This window comes from Anabas testudineus, chromosome 13 (genome assembly GCF_900324465.2).
Source record: "Anabas testudineus chromosome 13, fAnaTes1.2, whole genome shotgun sequence".
Lineage (NCBI taxonomy): Eukaryota > Metazoa > Chordata > Actinopteri > Anabantiformes > Anabantidae > Anabas > Anabas testudineus.
Genome location: NC_046622.1, coordinates 16,340,759 through 16,351,056, shown reverse-complemented (window position 1 = coordinate 16,351,056; position 10,298 = coordinate 16,340,759). Strand labels below are relative to the sequence as shown.

The 10,298-nt window shown below is 42.3% G+C and overlaps 1 protein-coding gene across 2 annotated transcripts; it reads right to left on the bottom strand.

The window, feature by feature from the left end:
- Positions 1 to 244: 244 nt before the first annotated feature.
- On the bottom strand, positions 245 to 10,070 carry si:dkey-54n8.4 (coiled-coil domain-containing protein 92). Of its 2 annotated transcripts, XR_003299157.1 has the most exons (5): positions 9,668 to 10,070; positions 9,226 to 9,366; positions 5,582 to 5,629; positions 1,325 to 3,484; positions 245 to 1,225 (listed from the first exon to the last, which is right to left on the bottom strand). XR_003299157.1 is itself a non-coding variant. In XM_026366108.1 (4 exons), the coding sequence occupies exons 2-4, from the start codon at positions 9,356 to 9,358 to the stop codon at positions 2,769 to 2,771; spliced, it is 897 nt and encodes a 298-aa protein (XP_026221893.1). In that variant the 5' UTR covers positions 9,359 to 9,366; positions 9,668 to 10,070; the 3' UTR covers positions 245 to 2,768. The 2 variants fall into 2 exon arrangements, 1 of the variants encoding a protein (XP_026221893.1); XM_026366108.1 differs by having other exon boundaries at positions 245 to 3,484.
- Positions 10,071 to 10,298: the final 228 nt, after the last annotated feature.

Here is a 10,298-nt window from a genome sequence, read left to right as displayed (position 1 = left end):
AACGCAAATCCGTTGTCCCTGACATTTTTAACATTGTTTTGTTAAGTATAGACCTCATTTCCGGAGAAGTTGGGACTTTTTGTTAAATTAATAAAAACTAAAAGCTGTGATTTGTTAATTCACTTGAACGTTTATTTGTCATAAAAAATACAAAGGTAAGATTTTCATTGTTTTCACTGATCAGTTTAACCATTTAAATGTTGTTTTTTGCATCCAGCAACACACATAAATGTTGAGGCAGTAACATGTTTGCCACGTTTTCCTGAATTATGTGCAGTGGCCAGAAACAGTATATGAACACTTTTTATTACCTGGTTTTCCACATAACGCAATCTGATAGATATATACTGTACATACTGTTTAGTGACATTTGTAAATGCCAATGCATTATTCTTCTACACTATTATTTTTTATATATGTTTTTGTTAAGGTAAAGGTAGTTCTGGAAAATATTTAATAAATGACTTTATTTGTATTTGTGTGTGAAAGTCTATTTAATCTCATGTAATTTCATTCCCTTTTTCAATAAGAAGCAGGCAGCAGACTAGACAATCCTTCATTTTATTCCAATAATGTGTACAGTAGATCACTACAGGAAGCTAACACAGTATATGCGGTAATCAGTCAATAGATTCTGCTCACCCAAAGCCAAAGCTAAACCATATTAACAACCCTGGACAACACCTCTCTGCATGTTGGGTATCATCAGCATTATTGCTACAGACTACATGTCTGTGAAGATGCTTTATAGTGCCATGTACAGTCTACTAGAAATAACCTTATCTGATTAATGCCATGATGATGACATTATTATGAGGATTAGGATTATTAAATAGGAGCAGAAAAAGATGGAAGACTGTCATCTGTGGATAAATGATCTTTACTTTCACATCTGAGTGACGTGAAATAACCAGAGCAAATCAGGCGATGAAGATTTACTCTCTTAGCTGAAATATTCATCAAAAGACATCTTCATTAAGGCATCACACCCTTCGTCCTCATGGTAATTTTAGAGATGGGCCTCTTTGGCTCATTAGTATTTTCCCTCAAAGCAGTCAGCAGCCTCTGAGTTGAATGCGCTGTAGCAAAGATGCAACAGCAGCCAGTATTGTCGATTATGGATCATCTAAAATATGAAACGATTCTAGCAAGTGGCAGCGGCATGATGAGTTGATTATGAAAGGTGATGAAGTCATGAAGTCTTAACAGTCTAGGTTCAGGATTCCTGTTGGCAAAGAAAACTTTCTGAGCAACGCAGCTTTATTCCTGTTCTATCTCATAAAACTCGAGGAAGAATAGTGCACACGTCATGCTCATGGCTTACCAGCTGAGAGGTGAATGAAAACCCTCGTCGCATTTCTACTTTTGTTCAACAGAACTCAGGTTCAGTTTGTTTTCATCCAGACAGTCTCATGTTGCATTACAATATGATTAGTGCTGCGTCATATGCAGCACGTCCTCGATTCCTCTGCTTGGATATGCCTCTTATAAAATGTAACATGACAATTACTCATGTACAGATTCAGCAGAATTTCAAAAAATTAAACAATCCATTAAACAATTCAGAAAAATATTAAGCAAAACATACTGAGTTCAACAGTTACAAAATACAACTGTTTACTGTACACATTTTGACACAGCTACTTTGGAAATTTGTGTAAAATGGAAAAGGAATACAGGATCGTAAATAGATCATCAACCGGACCATGCTTCAATTGAAAACACACCCCAAAACATCCAGCCATGTTCTTGTTATTCCATTTTTCCTGAGGTAAAAAAAAAACCCCAAAGAACCTCAAACACACGAGTTGAAGTAGTAGTTGCATGTGTGTGTGTGTGTGTGTGTGTGTGTGTGTGTGTGTGTGGTGAGGAATCACACCTGAGTGAAACGCATGGTCCAACAACTCAGAACTGAACCTTCCCTCTACCTAAGACAGGCACTGATAAAAAAAAGCAAACATTACAAATTTAGTTACTGTAACTGATAAATTACTTTAGCTGCAATGTAGTTCACTTCAACCCATGATGGATTCTGATGTTTCCCCCACTGCAATGAAACTTTTACACAATGTAATTATTGAAACATGCACTTCTCCTGCAAAAAAGTCTAAATGCCTGTTGTAAAAAAAAGTTTGTTTGACGAGGAGAAAGCCAACCGATGTATAATTATTGTTTATATAGTTACCTGCAGTTAATGCTTTGCTTTTTAAAACTGTTTCAGCTGTTGTGCGATGAGCCTGCCTTCCCAGTGAATGTAACACCAAGGCAAAAGGTCTGTAATGTATTAAAATGTCAAACCAAAAGTTACTGTTTCTGCCCAGATATTTCAGCTGTGACACAGTCAGAGGCTAGACAAATGTTTCTGGATTTATAGTTCACCCTGAAAGGTCACAGTTGGTTAGGGCCACACAAGTGGGCTTATAGTCCGTCTAAAATGGCTGCAACCACCTTCACCATAAGACCCAAAAGGGGGTGCTTTCAAATAAGGCCCCACAGTATATAGAGCATGTGAAACAAGTGTAAACAGAGAAGTCCAATTGACTGACTGACTTAAAGTGACACTTACTGAGTTTCACTTACTTACTTAAGGTTATATCAAAGCACATGTTAAAAAAGTATCTATTTAAGTGTAAGATAACTCACTAGCTAAAACCAGTCTCAGTATTACTTCAGTCAAGGTGCAGAACAACAGCTAACAGCATTAACAGTCTGACAGATGATAATTATACAGTGTACACTGTAGTTAAAAGCACAGGTTACAGCATTTGCTAATCTGCCTTTGTCTCAGCAGCAGGGGGCGCTGCTGCTGAAGACACTAGTCTGGCAGCTTCATCATGTGGCTCCACAGGGCCCTCCCCACCTCCTTCCTCCTCATCCTTGCCCAGGCCCAGTGGAGGCTGTCTGTGTGCCACAGTGTGCCTGGATCGAGCTCTGTGCCTCCGAGGGTGGAGGAAGAGCGCGGGATCCGGCATGGCCGTGGGCTCTGCAGGGCCCATAACTTTCTCAATAGGCACACACTCCCGGGCACGCTCCACTCTCGAAGATGCTCTGGTGGTCTTTCGCTTCGGTTTAACCACAGGAGAGGAAGGGGACACCCCTAACGGCATCTGTGGAGAAACAGAGCTCTGCTCTGCATCATATTGGGCCCCCTGACTGTTGGCTCTGGCCAGGAGTCCTTGTCTCTGCTGCATCCGCTGGTGGTGAAGTTTCTGCTTGGCAGCATGCAGCTGGAAGGAGAGGTATGCTGCTGCTTCCGTTTGCTTCTGCAGCTCTGTGTTAAGGATAGTTGAGCAGTGGCTGCGGCGTTTGAGCTCCTCCAGGAAGTGGCGCTCCTTTTCCTTGAGATTGGCTCTGAGAGCTCCCACCAAAGCACCTTTATGGCTCAGCTCCTTTCGAAGCTCTCCTAAAGTGCACTCCTGATCTGCTAGACGGTTTTCCACATTCCGACAATGGGCCTCCAGAAGCTCCTCTTCTTCCTGTAACTCTGAGATGGACCAGAAATATTCATTTTGAACATACCTCTAGAAGTTAAAGTGCAATATTTCCATATATGCAATATGCTGCAGGGCTATTTTAAAAGAGGCACAAACAATAAGATAATCTGAAATATCTATGCAGACTATAGAGTTTGCACATTCTTCAGAAACATGCATGTTAGATTTAACTTGTCACTCTAAGTTGGCCGTGGCTGTGAATGGTTGTCTCTCTATATACAATAGGTTAGAGATAGACTGACGACATGTCCAGGGTGTACCAGCCTCTCAACTGATGACAGCTGGGATAGGCTCCAGAGGTCAGGAGGTCAAGATAATAGATGGATGGATACATTCATGTAACATAAATGCATCTTATAAATCACTTTAAAATAAAAACTAGAATAATTTCTGAAATACTCGAGAATGGCAGCTCAAAATCAGTCAATTAAAGGGTGCACTGCAAGTCTTTGTGTTTTGCACTAAGCTAGTCCTTGCCATCCAATTCCATCATATATTAACCAACACTGGCAGAATATCATTCCCATGACCGCCACAAAGACTACTTGAAGCCATCTCCACGCAAATATCAGTCTCTGTGTCAAGGTCAGCTTAAGTGCGGTAGACTGCTTATTCTTCCTGCTTCTGTAGACACAGATTGTGCTCTTTTATTCTGAGATTCCCCAGTGGAGAGGGAGGTATGGATGAAAAGCCCTGAGTCAGTGCAGCAACCTCAGGGCTGACTGAGCTGAGGAGGAGATTACATTCCCAGAGGCTGGCACTGATGCCTCTGCCCATTGAAATGGGTCAGATCTGCTGGGTAGGACAATCCCCCAGGGTGGTGGAAGGTTTGATAAGCCCTGGATGTGGATCAAGTCTGGAATTCCTAAATGTCATAATGTTCTTCATGCATGATAAAAGGTTTGAGTTTGAGGTTATTGCTTTATTATCTACATTGTCCTCCTCTTTGATCTCGTTTCTTTTCTTATTTTACCAATTCTCTCTAATTCCCTGTCTTTTCTTAAAGGGTGGATCTGATGCCCGATCAGTCTCAGGTTCTCTTTTCACCCATCGCCACGCCCAGGTTGAGCTCATGATGCAAACTATAGACTACCTAATGTGATCTTCATATCCTCCCATACTCCTCTCTCCTCCTCCATGTCTGCAGCTGACCGCATTCTGCCACCCCGTCTTTTGCCTTGTTCGCTCTCCTCTCTACCGCGCATTACTTCTTTCCTTCCATCTCTTCCTCTCTCTTTTCCTGGCTCTACGTCTCTCTCGTTCTCAGAAAACTGTGTAAGTGGACACCCCCACTGGGACCTTGAGGAAAACTGAGAGCAGGAAAAGAAAAAGAGGATGGATCAATTTGTCAGGGTGGGGGGAGAACAGAGGGCCAAGCTGTATTGATGGATTGGGGGATAACCTGTCCTGGAAAACGAGATGGGATCTAATGGCTGAGTAATGCAGCAAAACAAGACTACCCCCCACCTCCTTAGTGTCTACAAGCACCCATCCACACAATCATGTAGCTTTTGGACTCTTCTTTCCCTGATCTCTAATTCACTGTGACAAAATGCTGCCTATCCCTGCATCAAAACACCACTAACTGCAAACGCCAGCCTTGAGCCAAATATGTTGAGGCCTGTTGTCTTTGCACTTTATAGTGACCCCCACAGAGCTATGGCCATTTTTTATTCACCAAAGAAATAAGCACTTAAAGTATGTGAGAAAAAAAATCTAACAAACACAAAGGATAACACACATGCACTGTGCACCCTTTATATGGCTTGTGTACAAGTTGTCACGCACTTCTTCCAGCTTGCATGTGAAGAGATGAAGGGAGAGGGGCAGAGAGAGAGAGAGAGAAAGAGAGAGAGAGAGAGAGAGAGAAAGGTGGCTGACAGGGATCTGTCCTCCGGGGAACGGGATGGTGGTGAGGACAGAGGGAGGCGTGGTGGGGTGCAGACATAAAAAGATGGTCCAATGGGGATTGAGGGGGAGTACAGCAAAGGAAAACTAGCCCCAGAGATGTAAACATGCCTGTCTCAGTGTCTATAAAGCAGAAAAAAACACAAGAAAGTGTAGAAATATGGTTAAAAAAAATATACCTATTTGGCTTCTGCCTGGAGGCTTCACCTTCAGCTCACTGGTCAACTCTGAAAAACAGAGGGGGAAAGACAAAAACACAGAAACGAGTTAAAGTGGGAGAAGTATAAAACCTACATGAAATCAAATTCCATAAAATATAGATGCTCACTGGAGCTGAAATGGCTTATTAAAGCTGTCTGCTGTTGCTGGTTAACATAACAGATGCTTGATGCAGTTTCCAGCACATTTTTAGTGAGCGCATAAATAATTAATGAAGCTAAATCTGAAACTTTACATCAAAGGGTCCGTGGCATCCTGTTACACTACTTACATGACATACTAGTCACAATCTGGAGAATAGCTCTCTTTATTCTAAGTTCAATAAGACATATTGGTAAAACAGCAGGCAATGTAATTAGTTTTAAGATAAAATGTAAATCTGAATTTAAAAAGTTTAATAAACTTTAACTTGTTTGACATTAAGATGAGCTGCATTTATTAAAACACTGATTCAGATGTTGTTATTACTTGTACGGACAGAAGCTGAATTTCTGTTGTGCTCTTTACTGGGTAATGTGTGTTTCTTCTGAATACCGTTGCACTGTTGTTCACTGTAGACAGCTTTTATGTCTTACATTAGTGGAAGGTCTTCACATCCATTTGTCTTGTGCAATAAAAGCAGATGGACAGACCGTGGACTCAGCAGGCTGCCTGTCTGAATGATGGTGGACACTAAAACAGTTTTGATCAAAGCCATGATTGGATGACTTGTTTTTAGCAGGGACATTTTTATACACTACATTAATTCAATTCCGTATTTGATTTAATTTTAGGAGAAGATAACGTAAACCACAGCTATAGGGTACTCAGTTATTAGTGGTGTGGGGCTGTCTATGATAAAATTACTACAGCAGTCTGTGACAGAGCTGTGGCTCACAGACTGCTGGTCGTGTCTGGCCCGTCGATCATTTTGATGGTCATTCAAAGAGCCCCGACTGCGGCAGCCAAATGTCCACATTCAGCTTTCGGCACACACTCAAACACAGCTGTGGGTGCTGGTGTGTGTGTGTGTATGTGTGTGGCTCCAGTAATTTCTAGGTTAATGTGGCATAGAGTTGAATTAATTTGTTCTCCCTGAGCCTTAAATGTCCTATTAGCAGCCCGAAATAAGCCATTTTACTTGAAATGAGAAAACTGTCATTTGAAATCTGTAGCTCTCTATTGAATCTTATTGTTTGAAATGATTAGTGTTCATTTATGTTTATAGGCAATGTGGAGATTTCCTTGGATTTCATTTATGAGCAGGGAACATAATATTATTTTCTATCAAAGTGATGAAACAGATTCTCAAGATCCAATCAAGAATATCCCACGTGTTAGTTATTTCTAGCCTCTCTTCTCTTGTGCTCTCTGTCACACCCTTCTTTTTCTTCCTCCTGCAGTATTACACGCCCACCCATGCAGCTGGCATGAAGAGAGAGGCAAGGGGGGGATGAGGTTAGAAAGCAAGGCATTAGAGAAGAAAGCATTGAAGGAAGGAGGCGAGCAATGAACTGCAATTGTTTTCCAGCTACTTTACTCGCTCACAACTACCAGAAGCATTTTTGAAATTCATTTAGCTGCAGGAAACCAGCTGCAAGGAATGATTCCTGAAACAGGAGTCAAATAATGAAAATGAGGCATTCAGCACATTTCATCATCCAGTGTGTGTAACGCTTTGTAGGTCAGGCTTATCTCCCACAGCCTGAGTTTTCAAGGTCTTTGTTCACCCTCAGCCTTGAATGTTGTAAAGATATCTTGAAAGACAAACACACCTAACTGATTTCTGACGAATGACAAACATCAGAAGAGCTGTCTCGTTGTTTAAGGAGATAGAAGCATGAGCACCTATAAGCTGACTGAAGGACTTTAGAATAATAAAACAAAGGTCAACAACGCAAAGGCAGAACTAACATGCATTAAAACGTGACCAGCTCCACCTTTTTACCAAAAACAATAAAAACACTGATCCAATCGTTTCAGATTAAGTTACAGCTACTGTCAAAACGTTCATGAGACATTCAAAAGATTTCAGTGTTACTCTGCATGATGGCGACTTGTGAGGCTGTATACTCAGCAGAAAGAGTAGTTGTTTGTCCAGATAGTCCGACTGCTAGACATTAGAGAGACGAAGGAATGAGAGGAGTAAACAGAAACACACACACACACACACACACACACACACACAGTAACCATCGTTTGCAGCTTTATTGACCAGATGTGATTGTGCAGCAGAGCTACAAAGTGATGGAGGGGGTGGTTGTCAACAGAGCTGGTCACACTGGCTTGGAGCCATCTCTGGCATCCCTCTCACACACCACACACACTCCCACCACAACCCTCATCCTTGCTCCACCCGCCTGCATTTGTCACAATCTCCTTCATATGGATTACTAATCTAAGCTTGTAGTAGAGATCTATGGATTAACCATGATGAATATGTTTGTATGCATCTTTCCAAGGATGTGCTGCGTGTATGAAAAGAAATAAATATGTGTGTGTGCATGTGTGTATTGTGTGTTAGACTAATCTGTGTGTGTGCATGTTTGAATGTAGACATTTGTTTATACAGGCCCATAAGGTGATTCCCTGTCATCCACAGACTGTTTGGTTGGTTTAATGGTTTTAGGTTAGAACAGTGACCTGGTTTGGCTGTTGGCTTTAGGCACGTGACTGCATTAATAAACGAGAGGGAAAACCTCCAGAGAATTAATGAAATTAAACTAAAGTCCTCACATGTATAGTCACATGTGTTCATTTGCATTTGCTTGATTAAATGGACATTTGACCCCAAACAGGAAATGATGCAATCTACAGGAATTGTGGTATGAGCTCACCATGTAGTCATTGTCTGGCATTGACTGTTGGATCAGACACACATTAGATGAACAATGCCGACTGCGTGCTCTTGGGGTCTGAATGAAAATAACATCCGACTCTAACTAAACACAAAGTCAAAACAGCAGCCGAATTAAATACTGCTCAGTAGGTTCATAAAAGAAAGTAAACGTCAAATGATTTAAGGCACAACCAGGATCGAACCTTAACAGTATGACAGTGCAGATTTGATGGATTATTATAACAGATAAAACCTCAACAAGGTCATGGATGTGTATCCTCTGCAGTAAGCCTATAATTAAAAATCTTCATTGTGACAGTGGGGGTCCACTGTCAGGGGTCCCTGCTGATTAACACAGAGCTGTAGCAGCAAAAAAAAACAAAACAAAACAAAGAACGAAGAAAGAAACGCCAGGAACGTTAGATGGATCCTTAAACGTGAGCTCCAAAAATATTATTATGGAAATGTTGTGGGTACTTACTGTTACATTCTAAGAGCTGATGAATCCTTTCAGTGATGTTTCTACATAAATGCTGGATTGGCAGTAAAAACAATTAAAACTGTGGTATTTAGACAGACAATGTGTGGCCCAACAGACCCTTAAGATACAGAAGAGCAGTCATTTCAATTAAATAACTGACATTATTGTTTGGATTGGATGAATTTTAGATAGAATAAAAATTTACGGGTTGCATAAAAAATTCTTGGCTCACACACATGCACAAACACAACAACAACAGGAGGAGAGAGAGAGCGAGTGAGTGAGTGAGTGAGTGAGTGCTTTACCTGAGCATCGTTTCTGCAGGGACAGGATCTCCAGGTGGAGGCCGTGGAGCAGAGTGAGGTGCTCCTGCCTGAGGAACATCATGCTCCTCTCCACACTCTCTACCTGTCGACCCGTGCTGCTCTCCTCACCCATGGCCAAGTCTGTAGGGACAGAGAGAGGGAGTCAGAAGGTTTTGTTTACTCCACCTGCAGCATCCTGGTCTGTCTTCCTGGTTTGACTTCACCTGAAGCCTGAATTCATTTTGTGACTTTGCTTATGTCAGCCTCAGAGAGATAAGAGCAGGTTCTGCATTGGGGTCATCTGGGAGCTATAAAAAGATACTGATGACCAGACAAACCAACAGAAATGGGAGAAGCCACGCAGCTCCAGTCCAGATGCAGCTACATCCATAACTAAGACTTTTGCGTTAGATGATCAACCAATCAAAGTATCTGTGCTTACCTTAAGTATCAAAATTTAACAAATGTGATTTGCAAGCGTTATAAAAACGTCCTCCGATCCGGGTTTGCTGGTCTCCAGTGCTGATCCAAAGTCTGTAGGCTGCGGCATCCCCCCCAAGGACATTTATGTGAAGCGGTAAAGTGCTTTTCAGCTGCATGTGACGCCGTTTGATCAGAGGACGACGAGGCTGCCGGACAGCTGCGTAAAAATGGAAAACCCCCACGACGCATGGCACCGCCGTCCTCTGGCAAAACCGCTCCTCGCTGCTGCTGCTGCAACATCTGCGTCGAGCATCATCGGGAGGAAGATGATCCGAAACCGATCGGCACGAAAACACACGGAGCGAGTGCGCAGCGCGTTTTCCCCCGTGCGCGTCTCTCCTCCTCGCCCGCAGACCGAGACCTCAAAGTGCCGAGGAGCCGAACCGAGCTGAGAAACGACGAAAACAAGCGGTCGACACCGAAAACACGCGAGAACAGCGCACGACAGCAGCCGATGGGAGCTGCGATCGATAGGGACACAAGAGGGGGGGTAGATAGAGGAAGACAGCGCAGTGTAATGAATCACTGGGAAATAAAAACACCCAGTTGTGTTCAGAAGGAAAGAACCATTTAAACGATTGCATAAAAAA